The sequence below is a fragment of the Schistocerca piceifrons genome, chromosome 6 (assembly GCF_021461385.2).
Source record: "Schistocerca piceifrons isolate TAMUIC-IGC-003096 chromosome 6, iqSchPice1.1, whole genome shotgun sequence".
Taxonomy (NCBI): domain Eukaryota; kingdom Metazoa; phylum Arthropoda; class Insecta; order Orthoptera; family Acrididae; genus Schistocerca; species Schistocerca piceifrons.
The window spans coordinates 79,034,429-79,056,081 of NC_060143.1; the positions used below are offsets into that span (position 1 = coordinate 79,034,429).

Genomic DNA, 21,653 nt, shown 5'->3' on the forward strand with positions numbered 1-21,653 from the left:
ACTAACCTAAGGACATCACACACATCCATGCCCGAGGCAGGATTCGAACCTGCGACCGTAGCGGTCGCGCAGTTCCAAACTGTAGCGCCTAGAACGGCTCGGTCACACCGGCCTGCTTTCTCTTACAGCTTATTAGATCTACAGCTTTGCTTCCACCGTTTTCCAATAGATGGCAGTAGAGGCAAGTGGTGTAGGATATATCATCAACATCAACAAAATCGAAACGAGGTTGATGGAATGTAGCCGAATTAAATCAGGTGATGTGAGGGGATTAGATACTTAAAGCAGTAAATGAGTTTTATTATTTTGGAAGCAAAATAACTGATGATTGTCGGAGTAAGGAGGATATAAAATGTACACTGGCAATTGCAAAAAAAGCTTTTCTGAAGAAGAGAAATTTGTTTACATCGAGTATATATTTAGGTGTCAGGAAGTCCTTCCTGAATGTGTGGAGTGTACCCATGTATGGAAGTGAAACATGGACAATAAACAGTTTAGACAAGAAGAGAATAGAAGCTTTTGAAATGTGGTGCTACAGAAGAATACTGAAGATTAGATGGATAGAGCACATAACTAACGAGGAGATGCTGAACGGAAATGAGGAGAAGAGAAATTTGTGGTAGACCCTGACTTAGAACGGATCGGTTCGCAGGACACATTCCGAGGCATCAATGGACCACCAATTAGTACTGGAGGGAAGCGTGGAGGGTAAAAACCGTAGAGGGAGGCCAAGAGATGAATACAGTAAGCAGCTTCAGAAGGATGTAGGCTGTAGCACTTACTCAGAAATGAAGAAGCTTGCACAGGATAGAGTAGCATGGAGAGCTGCATCAAACCAGCCTTTGGACTGAAGACGAAAACAGCAACATAAAACATTCAAACGGTTCAAATGGCTCTGAGCACTACGCGACTTAACTTCTGAGGTCATTAGTCGCCTAGAACTTAGAACTAATTAAACCTCACTAATCTAAGGACATCACACACATCCATGCCCGAGGCAGGATTCGAACCTGCGACCGTAGCGGTCGCCCGGTTCCAGACTGTAGCGCCTAGAACCGCACGGCCAATCCGGCCGGCCAACATAAAAGACAATGACCTGACTGACTGAATGACTCGTCAATGCTCAGCCCAAACCGCTGAGGATAGAAACTTGAACTTTGGAGGAAGGTGTGTATCTTATACTGTACGCATCGTTTAAGAAGGGGTTTTTCTAAATTCCAACATTAAGAGGGTAAAATAGGGAATGAAGGTTTTTTTTTTGAAAAAATTCGCTATTAAGGCAATTTTGAAGCTAGACCTACGAAGAATAGTATATGGTTACTCGGTCAGAAATAAAGAAATACATGTTTCATCAATTTTGGGAATTTAACCTTATGGGGGTGAAATATTGGATGAAAGCTTTTTTTGAAAATATATCATTGTTAAAGAACTAGTCCGCCCCGGTAGCTGAGTGGTCAGCGTGACAGACTGTCAATCCTAAGGGCCCGGGTTCGATTCCCGGCTGGGGCGGAGATTTTCTCCGCTCAGGGACGGGGTGTTGTGTTGTCCTAATCATCATCATCATTTCATCCCCATCGACGCGCAGGTCGCCGAAGTGGCGTCAAATCGAAAGACCTGCACCAGGCGAACGGTCTACCCGACGGGAGACCCTAGCCACACGACATTTCCATTTATTGTTAAAGAACTACTAAAGTATGTGTAAAGCTACATCTGTGAACATTGGTAATACGTTTTTCAGTGTTTCAGTGTTCACCCTTAAGGGGGTGAAATAGGGGACGAGATTTTTTATGAAAATATTTGTTTATGAAAGCATTTTTGAAGCTCAATCTACGAAAATTTAAATTTGGCTTCCCAGTTAATTAAAAAATACGTGTTTCGCTGTTTTTGAAAATTTAACCCCTGTGTGGGTGAAACGGTGGCTGAATGGTTTTATGGAAATATTTCATTGTGCAAGCATTTTTGAAGCTAAATCTATGGAAACTTGTATTTTGCTTCTATGCTAGAAATAAAACATACGTATGTCGCAGTATTTGGACATTCAAGCCCTAAGGGGGTGAAATAGGGCGTGAAACATATTATGAAAATATTTCATTGCAAAAGCATTTTTAAAGCTAAATCTTTGAAAACTGGTGTTTGGCTTTTCGGTTAGAGATGAAAAAACACATGTTTCACTGTTTTTGGAAATTCAACCTCTAATGGGGTGAAATAGGGTCACGCTGATTCACTGACTCCTTACCGCCCAGCCCAAACCGCTAAGGACAGAAACTTGAAGTTTAGGGAGGGTGTGGTTCTTACACTGTACGTATCGTTTAAGAAGAAAATGTCTGAAATTCCACTCCTAAATGAAATGCTTTTTGAAAGTCTGTCGCTATTAAGCGAGTTTTGAAGCTAGAACAAAGAAAACTGGTATGTTGTTTCTCAGTCATAAAATAAAATAAATTTGTTTCAGCGTTTTTGGAAATTGAACCACTAAGGGGGTAGAATGGTGGGTGAAAGTTTTTTAAATAAAATATTACTAAGAAACTACTAAAGGATTTTTAAGGCTACATCCATGACAACTGGTATTTGACTTCTCGGTTAGACATAAAAAAAATACGCATTTCAGTACTTCTTGAAATTCGACCCCCAAAGAACAATAGAGGATGAAAATTGTAAGTAAAATATTTCGTTACATTAAAAAAATTTAAAGTTAAATTTATGAAAACTGGTATTTCACTTCTCTATTAGGTATAAAGAAATATTTGTTATGGGACGAAATTGCTATGAAAATATCTCCACAAGAACGCAGAAGACATGATTAAAAACAACTTTGGATCCCAGCTACCAGAATCGCTTTTTGCTCAGAAGTACATTCGGAAAAGACCATACTTATATGTGCTTAATTAGCATGAAAAGCTTAGAAGGTGTTACAGTTTGTGAACAACATAAAAATTCGATTAAATTAAAACAAAAAAAATTCTGTAGGCCAGATAGTCTACGGGAGCGAAGCAGCGGGCACAAAGCTACATATATACACTATGTGGTCGAAAGTATCCAGACACCTGGCTGAAAATGACTTACAAGTTCGTGGTGCCCTCCATCGGTAATGCTGGTGTTGGCCCACCCTTAGCCTTGATGACAGCTTCCATTCTCGCAGGCATACGTTCAGTAATGGAATGTTCCTTGGAGAATGGCAGCCCATTCTTCCGAAGTGCTGTACTGAAGAGAGGTATCGATGTTGGTCCGTGAGGCCTGGCACCAAGTCGCCGTTCCAAAACATCCCAAAGATGTTCTATAGGATTCAGGTTAGGACTCTGAGAAGGCCAGTCCATTACAGGGATGTTATTCTCGTGCAACCACTCTGCCACAGGCCGAGCATTATGAACAGGTGCTCGATCGTGTTGAAAGAGGCAATCGCCATCCCCGATTTGCTCTTCAACAGTGGTAAGCAAGAAGGTGCTTAAAAGACCAATGTAGGTCTCTGCTGTGATAGTGCCATGCAAAACAACATGCCTCCATGAAAAACACGGCCACACCTTGACACCACCGCCTCCGAATTTTACTTTTGGCACTACGCACGCTGGCGGATGACGTTCACCGGGCATTCGCCATACCCAAACCCTGCATTGGATCGCCACATTGCGTACCGTGATTCGATACGCCACACAACATTTTTCCACTGTTCAATCGTCCAATGTTTACGCTTCTTAGACCAAGCGAGGCGTCGTTTGGCATTTACCAGCGTGATGTGTGGCTTATGAACAGCCGCTCGACCATGAAATCCAAGTTTTCTCACCTCCCGCCTAACTGTCATAGTGCTTGAAGTGGGTCCTCATGCACTTTATAATTCCTGTGTGAAGGTCTGGATAGATGTTTGCCTATTACACGTTACGACCCTCTTCAATTGTCGGCGGTCTCCTTCAGTCAACAGACGAGGTCGGCCTGTACGCTTTTGTGCTATACGTGTCCCTTCACGTTTCCACTTGACTATCACATCGGAAACAGTGGACCTACGGATGTTTAGGAGTGTGGAAATCTGGCGTAAGGACGTATGACACAAATGACACCCAATCACCTGACCACGTTCGAAGTCCGTGAGTTCCGCGGAGCGCCCCATTTTGCTCTCTTATGACGTTTAATGACTACTGAGGTCGCTGATATGGAGTACCTGGCAGTAGGTGGCAGCACAATGCACTTAATATGAAAAACGTATGTTTTTGGGGGTGTCCGGATACTTTTGATCACATAGTGTATATGGTGTGTTTCATCAGTCAGTTTAAACATAAATAACTCGAACGCTTAAGCTCTGTATGTACCAGTTAACATTTGTAAATGTTTGATATTAAGTACACAATACTGATCCTGTTTTCCTTGTTGGCAACATTGCACCAGTAAGTTGGAGCACATCCTTTTTGCTAATAACAAGTAGGGTTTGAAATCATTTACAACCTCGCCGTTGAGCGCCCATAGCTCCGGTTTGGATACCTCTTCTTTAGTGCTGACCCTCATGGTTCTAAATCGGTACTGTTTCGTGGCCGTCCATTGCCAGTGCTAGCATTCTATCGTTGCTGTATGTAGCACAGTAAAGTATAGTTTAGTGAATGTCATGTAAAGCAAGAGAATCTTGTCCCCATCCCGAAACTATACCACACCACACCACACAAACACCACTCTTTTTCCCATGGCATAAGTCGAGTTCTGCGCGGGGCTTCAATAATTACTTCCTCTGATTCCTGGAAAAGCTTCCGTTACTGACTAATAAAGTTTACAAAAATGCATTAATTGTTGAGAAGCAATTGCGTGAGACTGTCTGAATTGCGGGTAGAAAAAGTTACCATGACTTTATACGCAAGGCACAAATCCAGCTTGTGTCTCCTCCTAAACCACTGCACCGATTTCAGCCAAACTTGGGGCGCATATCCCTTGCTGTCAGGCAACAATAGCTGTCAGGGCAGGAAACATTTATCTGCCATAGTTCAGGAGAAATGATATGTTAACAATGAGATGCGTGAAATACTGCAGCAACATGCACGATGTTTAAATTTATTACTTCTGTGCCACTAACACTATTCGCAATAAATTTCGCAGACAGTATCTACATTTGTGGCAAAATGCATCTACAAAATCATATAATGTATGTACTGGACCGGGGTCCTAGAAACGGCGAAGAGGCTTCGCCCGCCGTAGCACTCAGTGGTTCACAACCCCACGACAGGCCACAGCATTCCGGCCACCCCACCGCCGCCCCACACCGAACCCGGGGCTATTGTGCGGTTCAGAACCCAGTGGACCCCCGGGAACGTCTCATACTAGACGAGTGTAACATCAAATGTTTGCATGGTATAATAATTATCGAGTACGCGTACGTGGAAAAAGTGTTTGTGCAGCAATCGCCCACACAGTGTAACTGAGGCGGAATAAGGAGACAGCCCGCATTCGCCGAGGCAGATGGAAAACCTCCTTAAAAACCATCGACAGGCTGGCCGGCACACCGTATCTCGACACTGATCCGCGGGGCTGGATTCGTGCCGGGGGCTACTCGGGAAGCAGCGCGTTAGACTGCGCGGCTAGCCGGGCAGGCTAAATTATATCATGGTACCACACATAGTCAAGGAGATGTGACATCATAAACACTGAGATGAGTGGTAAACTGCCGCATTGTGCGTGACGCTTAAATTTATTAATTCTAACTCTATTCGCGGAGACAGTATGCTATGGACCACTCAATGTAGATACACAAATTCATCACTATGCAACACATAGTTCAAGAGATAGGAAAGAAACTCTCAGATGCGAGAAAAAAATGTCGGATCATGCACGAAGTTTTAACACATTTGTTCTTTACAAATACAACACAACTATAGTTCAGTCAACTTACGGAAATCTCTGACACCTGGCAGTGCCTGTGAGAGCTTTCAGCTGCGAAGCGCGAACATCCATAGGCGAAAACAATAGGAGTTTATAGCGCTATACAGAGGCCTTGCCACAGAGATGTTTAAAATTCGCACTGTAGACACGCGAAGCAGCTGTACTTATACATTCGTACATTGTGCGTGTTTCTTTGTGCGACTGTTCATAATTTCAAAGGTGTTTTCACGAATACATGGAAATATTGTATTATTCTGCCCATTCATTTAATGTAGGGTACCTATGAAAGCTGCTTTTTCGGATCGCTAGACAATAATCCAAGCAAATCATACTAATGGAGTTTATTACAGTAAGTTAAATTGACAGTATCTTGCGTATTCACAAAGAGGTGTCGCAAGCAAATGGCGACATGCAAATGATCAATGTGCTTCGGTATATACAATTTCAATGCAAACAAAACAAAATAGTTCATAAGTCACTGCTATGGCGTTTCTATAATGGCTCGTCTTCCACTGCGGCCGCGTTTTTTTTTTTTTTTTTTTTTTTTTTTTTTTTTTTTTTTTTTTTTACCGTGAGGTTAAAATGCAGCTTCACCGGTGGCTCATGGTCTTACTGTCTTAGTGGATAGTAAAACTGTTCCATTCGACAATGATGTCATTCCAAAGACATCACTTGAGTGCACGTTGAAGATGTGGCGGTGAGACTTGAAATCCCATACCACCCTCCGACGGTGGAAGTTCAGGTCGCAGGCACATACTAACCAACTACGAACTACAATAGGTATCAACAGTGGTGGTTTATGATGGTCGATACCCATCGAATGGTCAATTCAACACTAAAGTGACCATAAAAGTGCTATTGTTAGCCATGGTCAAGCTCGGAGTCCTCAAGGGTGATGAGAGGAACAGGGTGTCGGTACCAATGCCAGGGAGGCATTGTGCCAATGTTTTGTAAGCCGGTGACTGTGTCGCGTAGGGCTTCTACTTTGGCATAGAGACAGCTTGTCTTCTTTCGCATGGACGTATCGAGAGTGGCCATTTCCTCGTGGAGGGTAACTACCCTAATGAGGGGAAGGGCATGCAGGCTCCAGCGATGCACCTTATTCTGCAGGCGCTGGAGGGTATGCATCTGGGAGGCACTAATTGTAGCCCATGCAGTGGAAGCATGGGTGAGAGAAGGATGGACAACCATCCAGTACAGCTGGAGTGTGGTGTCGAGGTTCAGTTGCCCACTGTTGAACATTGGGTACAATGTTCCTTTTGGGTTTCATATTCTGCATGGTGATGGGAGAGCAGTTTTTTATGCATCCGTACACCTAGATATTTGGTATCGGGGGACCGTGGGACCTGGACGCCTGCAATAGTGATGGTGTGGCGGAGGATGGGGCGCCGTTTGGTGAAGAAGACTGCCGTAGTTTTGGCGGCATTGAGGGCAATCTTGTTGGAACGACACCAGGTCACTGTCGCATCCACTTGCCTCTGGAGGCGAGCATTGAGCTGGTCTGCGTTGCAGCTGGTGGTGTTCATCGGAATATTGCTGGCCGCGGCTAAGCCGGGCGGCGCTTATATTCTCTTGGCCTAGATGCCGCTACTGCCGCACTCGTGGCGTGCTATTGGCTGACGTCGTTTCACAGCCCTCTTTGCTGTAACGTTCCAGGTCGACGAGCCGGCGCCTGATTTTATATCGGAACACATATTGCATTACAAACACGGTTCATTTTTTGTTTCCGTTTCTAATAGAAAAATTAGCAAAATGAATACCCTAGCAATGCCCAGTTAGTCAACTAGTACCAAAGTAAATTTTATAAGACAGTAACTACCGGTGCTCTGTTTGGTCTTCAACAGACTTCTCATTGGAAAGATGGATATTGTTGTGGCAGACGATACAGTCCCTAGTTCCTGCAGGTGAGACTTGTAAAAGAGAAAAGCGGACGCAAATTTGGCAACGCTTGTATGTGTGTTTGCAGGGCGCAGGGTCGGCGGAAGATCTCCCGCGTGGACATCGAGAAGTGCCGGCCGCGCATCCAGCGCTGCGAGAAGCTCGCCTGCACCGACAACTCGACCAAGGGCCCCGTCTGCGGCTCCGACGCCAACACCTACGACGACATGTGCAAGCTGCAGAAGGAGGCCTGTCTGTGAGTCGCTACTCTGTATTTGATTTTGTTGTTCGGAAGGTCTGCCAGTTATCTTCTAGTCGCTGAACTATCCAACTGAGTACATGCAATGAAAGCTTGTGCGATTTTTAAATACCACTGCCTTTTACAAAAGCCTGAAAATTATTTCAGTGCGTAACTATAAAGCACTGGGGAACGTGCTGTCCATAATCTCCAGTCTGCAGGTCCGTGACTCAGCTCGCCGAAATTGAAATAAAATGTTATAATTCTCTATGCACACTCTAATACAAAAAAAAGGACGCACCACCGAGGAATTATCCAAATTGGACGGAAATCGGTAGATGTGATGCAAATGTACAGACAAACAAATGATTACAATTTCAGAACAATTGGGTCATTTATTCAAGAGAAAGAGCTTCAGAAATTGAGCAAGTCAATGGCGCGTTAGCCGACCTCCGGTCCTTATGCGAGCGGTTATTCAGCTCGAGATTGATTGTTAAGATTAGTCGGGTGCTATCCTGTGGGATAGCACCTTAAATCGTCAAAAGCTCACGATGGTTGGACGTCACTGCCCTTAATGCTGCAGAGCTTCTCAATTAGGGAGAGATCCAGCGAATTTGTTGGTCAAGGCAGAGTTTGGCAAGCACTAAGACAAGCAGCAGAAACTCTCTCCGTGTGCGGACGGGCATTATCTTGCTGAAATGTAAGCCCAGGATGGCTCGCCATGGAAAGCAACAGAACGGGGCGTAGAACATCTTCGACGTAGCGCTGTGGCGTAAGCGTGGCCGCGGATGACAACCAAAGGGGTACAGACATGAAATGGATTGGCACCACAGACCGATCACTCCTGGTTGTCGGGCCGTATAGGCCACAGTCAGGTTTGTATCCCACCTCTGTCCAGGGCGTCTCCAAACATATCTTCGCTACTCATCGTGACTCAATTCGAAGCCAGACTCATCACTGCGTCTATATCTACATGGATACCCTGAAAATCACATTTAAGTGCCTGGCAGAGGGTTCATCGAACCACATTCACAATTCTCTATTATTCCAATCTCGTATAGAGCGCGGAAAGAACGAACACCTATGTCTTTCCGTACGAGCTCTGATTTCCCTTATTTTATCGTGGTGATCGTTCCTCCCCATGTAGGTCGGTGTCAACAAAATGTTTTCGCATTCGGAGGAGGAAGTTGGTGATTGGAATTTCGTGATAAGATTCCGTCGCAACGAAAAACACCTGTCTTTTAATGATTTCCAGCCCAAATCATGTATCATTTCTGTGACACTCTCTCCCATATTTCGCGATAATACAAAACGTGCTGCCTTTCTTTAAACTTTTTCGATGTACTCCGTCAGTCGTATCTGGTAAGGATCCCACACCACGCAGCAGTATTCTAAAAGAGGACGGACAAGCGTAGTGTAGCCAGTCTCCTTAGTAGGTCTGTTACATTTTCTAAGTGTCCTGCCAATAAAACGCAGTCTTTGGTTAGCATTCCCCACAGCATTTTCTATGTGCTTCTTCCAATTTAAGTTGTTCATAATTGTAATATGTAGGTATTCAGTTGAATTTACGGCTTTTAGATTAGACTGATTTATCGCGTAACCGAAGTTTAACGAGTTCCTTTTAGCACTCATGTGGATGACCTCACACTTTTCGTTATTCAGAGTCAACTGCCACTTTTCGCACCATTCCGATATTTTTTCTAAATCGTTTTGCAGTTTGTTTTGATCTTCTGATGACTTTATTAGTCGATAAACGACAGCGTCATCTGCAAACAACCGAAGACGGTTGCTCAGATTGTTTCCCAAATCGTTTATATAGATTAGGAACAGCAAAGGGCTTATAACACTACCTTGGGAACGCCAGAAATCACTTCTGTTTTACTCGATGACTTTCCGTCAATTACTACGAACTGTGACCTCTCTGACAGGAAATCACAAATCCATTCACATAACTGAGACGCTATTTCATAATCACGCAATTTCACCTCGAGCCGCTTGTGTGGTACAGTGTCAAAAGCCTTCCGGAAATCCAGAGATACGGAATCGATCTGAAATCTCTTGTCAATAGCACTCAGCACTTCATGTGAATAAAGAGCTAGTTGTGTTTCACAAGAACGATGTTTTCTAAACCTATGTTGACTGTGTGTCAATAGACCGTTTTCTTCGAGGTAATTCATTACGTTCGAACACAATATATGTTCTAAAATCCTCCTGCATATCGACGTTAACGATATGGGCCTGTAATTTAGTGGATTACTCCTACTACCTTTCTTGAATATTGGTGTGACATGTGCACCTTTCCAGTCTTTGCGTACAGATCTTTCGTCGAGCGAATGGTTGTACATGACTGTTAAGTATGGAGCTAATGCATCAGCATACTCCGTAAGGAACCTAATTGGTATACTGTCTGGACCAGAAGACTTGCTTTTATTAAGTGATTTAAGTTACTTCACTACTCCGAGGATATTTACTTCTACATTGCTCATGGTGGCAGCTGTTCTCGATTCAAATTCTGGAATATTTACTTCTTCTTTTGTGAAAGGCAATTCTATTCCAGCCAGTGAGATTCCAGGCCGAATGTACCCGACACCGCTGCTAACAGGCATGTCGGTATTAAGAGGTCAATGATAGTCGGCGCAAAGGGCGCCGTGATCTCTGCCCCCTTTCTGTGAGCCGTCTATTAATGGTCCGTGTGGCCACTAAAGCACCAGTTGCGCGTCGGATCGATGATGATGACGAGTCTTGGGCTCAGAGTGCCTCTCGGTCATCACGTTCTGTCGTCTCTAGCTGGCCCCATTTCTGGCAACATTTTCCAATAGCAGCAACGCTCTTGTTCACAGAGCGATTCACCCATTACTCCAACCGGCTTCTTTCGAGTGCTTATTAAGGTAGCAAGACTTCAAAGAACTGCAAATATATTAACTGTGGGTGAGAACTTTTATAGAATTTACGGCAGTAGACTTTCATTTAACGTAATAGTCCTCTCGCAGATGCTGCCATCTGCGTATATTGTTCACACGCCTGTCTGCGAGGCATAGTTACTGTTCAAATGAGTACATGGAATGAGATTCGCAAAGACGTTGTGCCACGGTATCGACAGCCCCTTGTTTACTATCCTTGCCAACTGCGCGGTTAAATTGCCCAGCAGCGTCAAAAAATGCATCCATCGGCTGCCAAAGTTCAGAATTTTGCATTTTCTGTAGATACCTGTATGAATATCAATTTGTGAACAATTTGCATAACTCCTTCGTGGTACGTTTTTTTCTCCTTTTTTTAGTGTATAATCCAGAGATGTCATGAACTAAGACGTTAAACGAAAGCGTACTATCGTTTAATAAAACACTACGTTCAATAGAAGTTCTTGTCCACAGTTAATATTTTTGCAGTTCATGAAAATTTTCCTATCTTAATCAGTACTCGACACAGTTCAAACACGACTTCTACTCGAAGTTCCAAGTATTGTTTATTATCACTCCTTCTGTTAATTAAGTGCAGCATTGGTATGCGGCAGGTACTGCCTTGTTCTGTAGCCTCTTCTCTACAGCTCCATTTGGCGGGAAGCCTCAGCATTGAACGGTTGTGTTGTTACAGTGTAAAGTATGGAACCCTGCGCAGACAGTCGGTCAATGTGATTTAAGCAATGCGGAGTCATTAAATTCTTGATAGCAGAAGGTGTCACCCCAAAGGAGATTCATCAGAGAATGAAAGCAGTTTATGGTGACTGTGTTGATGTGAGTACTGTTGCGTCGTTGGGCTACTAAGTTTAAAGATGTTGAGGCGGGAACATCTGACCTGCGTGACAAACAAAGTGTTGGACCTCCTGTGACAGCACCCACCCAGTTTCACAAGCAAAATGTTGACCGATTGATTCAGGACGATCGTCGTATCACTCAGAGAGAAACTGCAAGCGCAATTGGAATTTCACAAGAACGTGTGGGTCACTTCATTGCTTTGCTTGGCTATAAGAAGATCCGCGCACGATGAGTACCCCTGCCCCAGGTGCTGACTCCTGAAATGAAAGCGCACAGACTTGAAATTTGCCAGGAACTCCTCTCGCGTTACGAGAATGAAGGTGACGCCTTTCTCCGTTCAATTGTGACAGGATACGAAACGCGGGTACACCATTAAGACCCGGAGACGAAACGTCAGTGTATGGAATATCGACACAAAGACTCGCCCCAGGAAAAGAAATTCAAGACGCAGCCTTCAGCTGGAAAAATCATGGGCACATGCTCATGTGAAATGCCGATTGTGCCTGCAGTTTCTCTCTCAGTGATATGACGGTCGTCCTGAATCAATCTGTCAATATTTTGCTTGTGAAACTCGGTGGTCGCTGTCACAGGACGTTCAACTCCTTTGTTTGTCACGTAGGTCAGATGTTCCCGCCTCAACATCTTTAAAACTTACTCGACCAAAGAGTATGCACTTTTGAAATTTTGTAAAAAGCGGATTTTTCTCGAAACTAATGAGCGGATCGTGCTGAAACTCAAAATACACTCCTGGAAATTGAAATAAGAACACCGTGAATTCATTGTCCCAGGAAGGGGAAACTTTATTGACACATTGCTGGGGTCAGATACATCACATGATCACACTGACAGAACCACAGGCACATAGACACAGGCAACCGAGCATGCACAATGTCGGCACTAGTACAGTGTATATCCACCTTTCGCAGCAATGCAGGCTGCTATTCTCCCATGGAGACGATCGTAGAGATGCTGGATGTAGTCCTGTGGAACGGCTTGCCATGCCATTTCCACCTGGCGCCTCAGTTGGACCCGCGTTCGTGCTGGACGTGCAGACCGCGTGAGACAACGCTTCATCCAGTCCCAAACATGCTCAATGGGGGACAGATCCGGAGATCTTGCTGGCCAGGGTAGTTGACTTACACCTTCTAGAGCACGTTGGGTGGCACGGGATACATGCGGACGTGCATTGTCCTGTTGGAACAGCAAGTTCCCTTGCCGGTCTAGGAATGGTAGAACGATGGGTTCGATGACGGTTTGGATGTACCGTGCACTATTCAGTGTCCCCTCGACGATCACCAGTGGTGTACGGCCAGTGTAGGAGATCGCTCCCCACACCATGATGCCGGGTGTTGGCCCTGTGTGCCTCGGTCGTATGCAGTCCTGATTGTGGCGCTCACCTGCACGGCGCCAAACACGCATACGACCATCATTGGCACCACGGCAGAAGCGACTCTCATCGCTGAAGACGACACGTCTCCATTCGTCCCTCCATTTACGCCTGTCGCGACACCACTGGAGGCGGGCTGCACGATGTTGGGGCGTGAGCGGAAGACGGCCTAACGGTGTGCGGGACCGTAGCCCAGCTTCATGGAGACGGTTGCGAATGGTCCTCGCCGATACCCCAGGAGCAACAGTGTCCCTAATTTGCTGGGAAGTGGCGGTGCGGTCCCCTACGGCACTGCGTAGGATCCTACGGTCTTGGCGTGCATCCGTGCGTCGCTGCGGTCCGGTCCCAGGTCGACGGGCACGTGCACCTTCCGCCGACCACTGGCGACAACATCGATGTACTGTGGAGACCTCACGCCCCACGTGTTGAGCAATTCGGCGGTACGTCCACCCGGCCTCCCGCATGCCCACTATACGCCCTCACTCAAAGTCCGTCAACTGCACATACGGTTCACGTCCACGCTGTCGCGGCATGCTACCAGTGTTAAAGACTGCGATGGAGCTCCGTATGCCATGGCAAACTGGCTGACACTGACGGCGGCGGTGCACAAATGCTGCGCAGCTAGCGCCATTCGACGGCCAACACCGCGGTTCCTGGTGTGTCCGCTGTGCCGTGCGTGTGATCATTGCTTGTACAGCCCTCTCGCAGTGTCCGGAGCAAGTATGGTGGGTCTGACACACCGGTGTCAATGTGTTCTTTTTTCCATTTCCAGGAGTGTATGTCATCTTGATATTGGTTTTACATCTTGCAAAGTATTGTGACATTATTTAAATACTTAATTTTATTTCAAACTATTGTGCAGTTCTTTGAGTATCAGTGCATACGTTAGGATATGCCCGATCCCTCACTCGCCTGCTATCGTGGCTGTGTATCCACAGTACTTGCCGCCCCCCCCCCCTACTGCCACCATGCTCTCTCTCTCTCTCTCAAACCATCAGATGTGACTCACTACTTTGCACCCCACCACAATTGAATGTGTACTGATAATTGAAAATCTGTGCCACCCCGGAGCTCGACTGGAATTCCTGCTTATCAAGAGTCTCACCTCAACATTTAGACTAACTGAGCTTGATTCCAGAAGTCTAACACCTATTTACACTGATGGTTCAGCATAACTGAACAGTTTGAACTGATATCATTTTAAGCCACTAATTTCATTTCCATCAATCCATTCATTTCATTTCATTCCAGTGCATTTAACTCATTTCCATCACAATTATTCTTACTACTTCAGTGTATTGAAATGAAATGAAATAATTGTATGGCATTATTGGCTAGAAGACCCATCTATTGTTGTTTGGACACCTAGCCCAAGTCTCTTTATTTGATGCCACTTCAGTGAGTCGCTTGTCGACAATGAAGAAAACACAATATACAGTTCCTGAGTAGGTAAAATCTCCAACTTGGCCAGGAATCAAACCCAGGCCTCCTGCATGGTAGACAATTGCACTGACCTCTCAGCTCCAGAGATGGAAAAAAGATTTGATAGAACCCCATTACCCATACTATTATGTTATTACATCCCTGTATGACGGGGCTTGTTACATACTATGAGAGGCAATGTAACACAGCAGTGTAAGACTGTTGTTGTAGAAACTACCATGTTAACTATTTATTGATGCTTCAAGATGTGTCCTTTCAGCCTAACCTTTCATTTAGTCTAGCTGTTCTATAAATAATTCTCTTTGGTGATGTTTCAAGTTTTATCTTCAAGCCTAATGCAGGAAATGCAACTCTTGAGAAAATAACAAAAATCTTATTGAAAATAAACACCTACATTTACATCAATGTGACTACTCTGCATTTCACACTTAAGTGCTTGGCAAAGTGCTCAAAGAACCACCTTCAGGCTATTTTGCAACCATTCCATTCTCAAACAGCACCTGGGAATAACAAACACTAAATCTTTCCATCTGGCCTCTGGCTTCTCTAATTTTTTCTGTACAGCTATTTCTGCACTTGTAGATGGGAGTCAAGAAAATATTTTCACACTCAGAGAAGCTATTTGGCGATTCAAATTTCATAAAAAGATCTCAAAGTAATGAAAAACACCTTGCTTATTATGTCTGTGACATACTCTCCCATATTTCACGATAATATGTAACAAGCTGCCCGTCATTGAACTTTTTCGATGTCCTCCATCAATCCTATCTGATAAGGATCCCATATTGTGTTGCAATGTTCCCAAAGAGGACGTCAAGTCTAGTGCAAGCAATCTAATAGGTTTGTTGTATCTCCTAAGTGTTCTGACAGTAAAAAACTACAAAAAAGAAAAAAAAAAGTGATACACACTTGTTGGTGGCACGTTTTAGTCCACCGCTATGTAACTGAAGATGGTGTAAGAGTCAGTTTTGACAAATGAGCTACAAGAAGCCTGAGAAGCCAATGGGAAACCAGATATTTTATGTTGGAGACAGGCAGTCACATACTTAATAGAAGTGGCGTGTAGTTACAATTTTTTAATGATGTACTTACATGTTTATCTTCTTCTTTCATTTTCACAGTAAAGGAATACTGATGGCACATGTGGGCAACTGTTCTGACCTAACAGCACAGGATGAATGCCCAGAAGAATGTCCAGATACTGAGGACAAGCCAGTGTGTGCCTCTGATGGAAATGTCTACAGGTTAGTGAAAAACGCATCCATGCCTGACTGCAGTTTCATGATTTAGCAACATTTTAACAGAAATTGTTGTACTCTGTCATTATTTTTATGATTAATTCTCTCTCTGAAAGGCATGTCATGGAACATTTAATACTGTTTAGTTACTATTTTCATCAAACTTTCACAGTTACAAGTGGAAGAATGGAGATTAATTCATGAAAATTTTGTTTTTCCTCTTCCTCCCACTTTGGCTGGATCTTGCCTTTCTAAATTTTTACGTTGGATGTACATTCGACCTACACTGACACATTAGCTGAGAAGGAAACAAAACTACAAAATGTTTAATACTATTTGTTGCTACCTTTTCACTCAGTTCCTTGAACTATCAATCAGCTAAATTTCTTTCTTTATGCTTCATTTAGCACTTATCTGGATATATATATATATATATATATATATATATATATATATATATATATATATATATATATATATATATATATATATATATATATATATAAAAAGAAAGATGATGAAACTTACCAAACAAAAGCGCTGGCAGGTCGATAGACACACAAACAAACACAAACATACACACAAAATTCTAGCTTTCGCAACCAATGGTTGCCTCGTCAGGAAAGAGGGAAGGAGAAGGAAAGACAAAAGGATATGGGTTTTGAGGGAGAGGGTAAGGAGTCATTCCAATCCCGGGAGCGGAAAGACTTACCTTAGGGGGAAAAAAGGACAGGTATACACTCGCACACACACACATATCCATCCACACATACACAGACACAAGCAGACATTTGTAAAGGCAAAGAGTTTGGGCAGAGATGTCAGTCGGGGCGGATGTACAGAGGCAAAGATGAAGTTGAAAGACAGGTGAGGTATGAGCGGCGGCAAATTGAAATTAGAAATTAGCGGAGATTGAGGCCTGGCGGATAGCGAGAAGAAAGGATATGCTGAAGGGCAAGTTCCCATCTCCGGAGTTCTGACAGGTTGGTGTTAGTGGGAAGTATCCAGATAACCCGGACAGTGTAACACTGTGCCAAGATGTGCTGGCCGTGCACCAAGGCATGTTTAGCCACAGGGTGATCCTCATTACCAACAAACACTGTCTGCCTGTGTCCATTCATGCGAATGGACAGTTTGTTGCTGGTCATTCCCACATAGAACGCTTCACAGTGTAGGCAGGTCAGTTGGTAAATCACGTGGGTGCTTTCACACGTGGCTCTGCCTTTGATCGTGTACACCTTCCGGGTTACAGGACTGGAATAGGTGGTGGTGGGAGGGTGCATGGGACAGGTTTTACACCGGGGGCGGTTACAGGGGTAGGAGCCAGAGGGTAGGGAAGGTGGTTTGGGGATTTCATAGGGATGAACTAAGAGGTTGCGAAGGTTAGGTGGACGGCGGAAAGACACTCTTGGTGGAGTGGGGAGGATTTCATGAAGGATGGATCTCATTTCAGGGCAGGATTTGAGGAAGTCGTATCCCTGCTGGAGAGCCACATTCAGAATCTGATCCAGTCCCGGAAAGTATCCTGTCACAAGTGGGGCACTTTTGGGGTTCTTCTGTGGAAGGTTCCGGGTTTGAGGAGATGAGGATGTGGCTCTGGTTATTTGCTTCTGTACCAGGTCGGGAGGGTAGTTACGGGATGCAAAAGCTGTTTTCAGGTTGTTGGTGTAATGGTTCAAGGATTCCGGACTGGAGCAGATTCGTTTGCCACGAAGACCTAGGCTGTAGGGAAGGGACCGTTTGATGTGGAATGGGTGGCAGCTGTCATAATGGAGGTACTGTTGCTTGTTGGTGGGTTTAATGTGGACGGACGTGTGAAGCTGGCCATTGGACAGGTGGAGGTCAACGTCAAGGAAAGTGGCATGGGATTTGGAGTAGGACCAGGTGAATCTGATGGAACCAAAGGAGTTAAGGTTGGAGAGGAAATTCTGGAGTTCTTCTTCACTGTGAGTCCAGATCACGAAAATGTCATCAATAAATCTGTACCAAACTTCGGGTTGGCAGGCCTGGGTAACCAGGAAGGCTTCCTCTAAGCGACCCATGAATAGGTTGGCATACGAGGGGGCCATCCTGGTACCCATGGCTGTTCCCTTTAATTGTTGGTATATCTGGCCTTCAAAAGTGAAGAAGTTGTGGGTCAGGATGAAGCTGGCTAAGGTAATGAGGAAAGAGGTTTTAGGTAGGGCGGCAGGTGATCGGCGTGAAAGGAAGTGCTCCATCGCAGCGAGGCCCTGGACATGCGGAATATTTGTATATAAGGAAGTGGCATCAATGGTTACAAGGATGGTTTCCGCGGGTAACAGACTGGGTAGGGATTCCAGGCGTTTGAGAAAGTGGTTGGTGTCTTTGATGAAGGATGGGAGACTGCATGTAATGGGTTGAAGGTGTTCATCTACGTAGGCAGAGATGCGTTCGGTGGGGGCTTGGTAACCACAGTGAAGAAGAACTCCAGAATTTCCTCTCCAACCTTAACTCCTTTGGTTCCATCAGATTCACCTGGTCCTACTCCAAATCCCATGCCACTTTCCTTGACGTTGACCTCCACCTGTCCAATGGCCAGCTTCACACGTCCGTCCACATTAAACCCACCAACAAGCAACAGTACCTCCATTATGACGGCTGCCACCCATTCCACATCAAACGGTCCCTTCCCTACAGCCTAGGTCTTCGTGGCAAACGAATCTGCTCCAGTCCGGAATCCTTGAACCATTACACCAACAACCTGAAAACAGCTTTTGCATCCCGTAACTACCCTCCCGACCTGGTACAGAAGCAAATAACCAGAGCCACATCCTCATCTCCTCAAACCCGGAACCTTCCACAGAAGAACCCCAAAAGTGCCCCACTTGTGACAGGATACTTTCCGGGACTGGATCAGATTCTGAATGTGGCTCTCCAGCAGGGATACGACTTCCTCAAATCCTGCCCTGAAATGAGATCCATCCTTCATGAAATCCTCCCCACTCCACCAAGAGTGTCTTTCCGCCGTCCACCTAACCTTCGCAACCTCTTAGTTCATCCCTATGAAATCCCCAAACCACCTTCCCTACCCTCTGGCTCCTACCCCTGTAACCGCCCCCGGTGTAAAACCTGTCCCATGCACCCTCCCACCACCACCTATTCCAGTCCTGTAACCCGGAAGGTGTACACGATCAAAGGCAGAGCCACGTGTGAAAGCACCCACGTGATTTACCAACTGACCTGCCTACACTGTGAAGCGTTCTATGTGGGAATGACCAGCAACAAACTGTCCATTCGCATGAATGGACACAGGCAGACAGTGTTTGTTGGTAATGAGGATCACCCTGTGGCTAAACATGCCTTGGTGCACGGCCAGCACATCTTGGCACAGTGTTACACTGTCCGGGTTATCTGGATACTTCCCACTAACACCAACCTGTCAGAACTCCGGAGATGGGAACTTGCCCTTCAGCATATCCTTTCTTCTCGCTATCCGCCAGGCCTCAATCTCCGCTAATTTCTAATTTCAATTTGCCGCCGCTCATACCTCACCTGTCTTTCAACTTCATCTTTGCCTCTGTACATCCGCCCCGACTGACATCTCTGCCCAAACTCTTTGCCTTTACAAATGTCTGCTTGTGTCTGTGTATGTGTGGATGGATATGTGTGTGTGTGCGAGTGTATACCTGTCCTTTTTTCCCCCTAAGGTAAGTCTTTCCGCTCCCGGGATTGGAATGACTCCTTACCCTCTCCCTCAAAACCCATATCCTTTTGTCTTTCCTTCTCCTTCCCTCTTTCCTGACGAGGCAACCATTGGTTGCGAAAGCTAGAATTTTGTGTGTATGTTTGTGTTTGTTTGTGTGTCTATCGACCTGCCAGCGCTTTTGTTTGGTAAGTTTCATCATCTTTCTTTTTAGATATATTTTTCCCACGTGGAATATTTCCCTCTATTATATATATATATATTCAAAAAGGAGTGTAGGTAAAGTTTGCCTCTCATGGATGACTCCATTTCATGCCATTATGTAAAACTTTTGGCATTACTTATAAGTCTATATCTCAAGTAGCTGCCATTATTAACATATTTTCACGTAAATCATAACTTTTCAATGACCAACAACATGTGATGAGTGATTTTTCAATTTATTTCCATTTATTTGTCGACTGAACAGTCTATGGCTGTTCCAGTTTACAGTGTTTGGTGGGCACAACATTTCCGCTGAGATGCTGCTGTTGTCATGTTTTCTGACAAACTGACCTCCTGGTGGTGCACTACTGATTTGCATCCCCATCCCTTGTGTATGGAGCAGCTTGCAGGAGGAGGTGATATGTCGATTCTGCACCCCCAGGAGGTCAGTTCATCAGCACACCTGATGATGGTAATAGCTCTGATTGCCAAAATATTGTGCCCACTGGACACTGTGAACCAGAAGTATGCCTGTGGACTGTTCAAATGACATGTCAGATGTTTCAAGAATTATAACCTCTTTATATTTCTTCTCTTACCAAGATAAGAAACCAAGGCAATAATAATGAAATCTAACTTTTTCTTCTCAGTAATGGGCAGGTGAATGTATTGAACAACAGAATTGCTTTTAGATGTTCACTATAACACTGTGTGTCCAAATGATTAAAACAATCTGTACTTCATACTGCTCATGAGATTAGCGTGCACAATCTCTGCTATAAATCCAGCAAATGCAGTGCTGCTGAATACTGAAATATGCAAATAACTGATGTGCGTCATCCCATACAATCTCCTAATAAATTAAGTTTATTTATGTGTTCGCTGGGAACCCAATTATCTTTTACATGAAATCTTATCTCCTTCAACAAATTCTTGATCCACAATGTATGCATGTTATATGTTTGAGAATGAACTGTGTCTCTTTGTTTCAGATCTGAGTGTATCATGCGGCGAGAGACATGCGGACAAAAAGTAGTAGCAGTTCCTCTTCATCACTGCCGCACAACTGAGCGTTGCAATGATATATGTGATGAGGAAAGTGCCTTTGTTTGTGGTTCGGACAATAAATTCTATCGCAACGAATGTGAAATGCGTCGCAGCAACTGTGGGTGAGTGTGACTTCCATTCACTCATTTCAAGTTGCAACAGGCAACAACAGGGAAGAACGGTGGCAGGTGGCTTATCTTCACTGGATGGAATAGGGCACACAGTGTATATCTGCAAATCATAGGTAAAAGCAACTTCCGAACCTACACCAGTGTGTGTTCCTCACATAGTAAGGAAAAAGAAAATAACATGCCCTTTGTGGATAGTCTACAATCTTTCAGTGTTATAAAACAAGTCAGATAAACTTCCTGGCAGATTAAAACTGTGTGCCCGACCGAGACTCGAACTCGGGACCTTTGCCTTTCGCGAGCAAGTGCTCTACCAACTGAGCTACCGAAGCACGACTCACGCCCGGTACTCACAGCTTTACTTCTGCCAGTACCTCGTCTCCTACCTTCCAAACTTTACAGAAGTTCTGCAGGTTCGCAGGAGAGCTTCTGTAAAGTTTGGAAGGTAGGAGACGAGGTACTGGCAGAAGTAAAGCTGTGAGTACCGGGCGTGAGTCGTGCTTCGGTAGCTCAGTTGGTAGAGCACTTGCCCGCGAAAGGCAAAGGTCCCGAGTTCGAGTCTCGGTCGGGCACACAGTTTTAATCTGCCAGGAAGTTTCATATCAGCGCACACTCCACTGCAGAGTGAAAACCTCATTCTGGAAACATCCCCCAGGCTGTGGCTAAGCCATGTCTCCGCAATATCCTTTCTTTCAGGAGTGCTAGTTCTGCAAGGTTCGCAGGAGAGCTTCTGTAAACTTTGGAAGGTAGGAGACGAGGTACTGGCAGAAGTAAAGCTGTGAGTACCGGGCGTGAGTCGTGCTTCGGTAGCTCAGTTGGTAGAGCAC

General features: G+C 44.8%; 1 protein-coding gene and 1 non-coding gene across 2 annotated transcripts in view; both read left to right on the forward strand.

Annotated features, from left to right (window-relative positions):
* LOC124802799 (agrin) overlaps positions 1-21,653 on the forward strand; it is a 304,188-nt gene that overhangs the window by 275,952 nt on the left and 6,583 nt on the right. Inside the window, exons 7-9 of the mRNA XM_047263801.1 lie at positions 7,814-7,981; positions 15,667-15,789; positions 20,644-20,820. Coding sequence (XP_047119757.1) covers positions 7,814-7,981; positions 15,667-15,789; positions 20,644-20,820 — 468 coding nt within the window. The remainder of the gene's footprint in view (positions 1-7,813; positions 7,982-15,666; positions 15,790-20,643; positions 20,821-21,653) is intronic.
* Positions 1,437-1,509, forward strand: Trnad-guc. The gene has a single exon. It is a non-coding gene; the product is annotated as a tRNA-Asp (tRNA).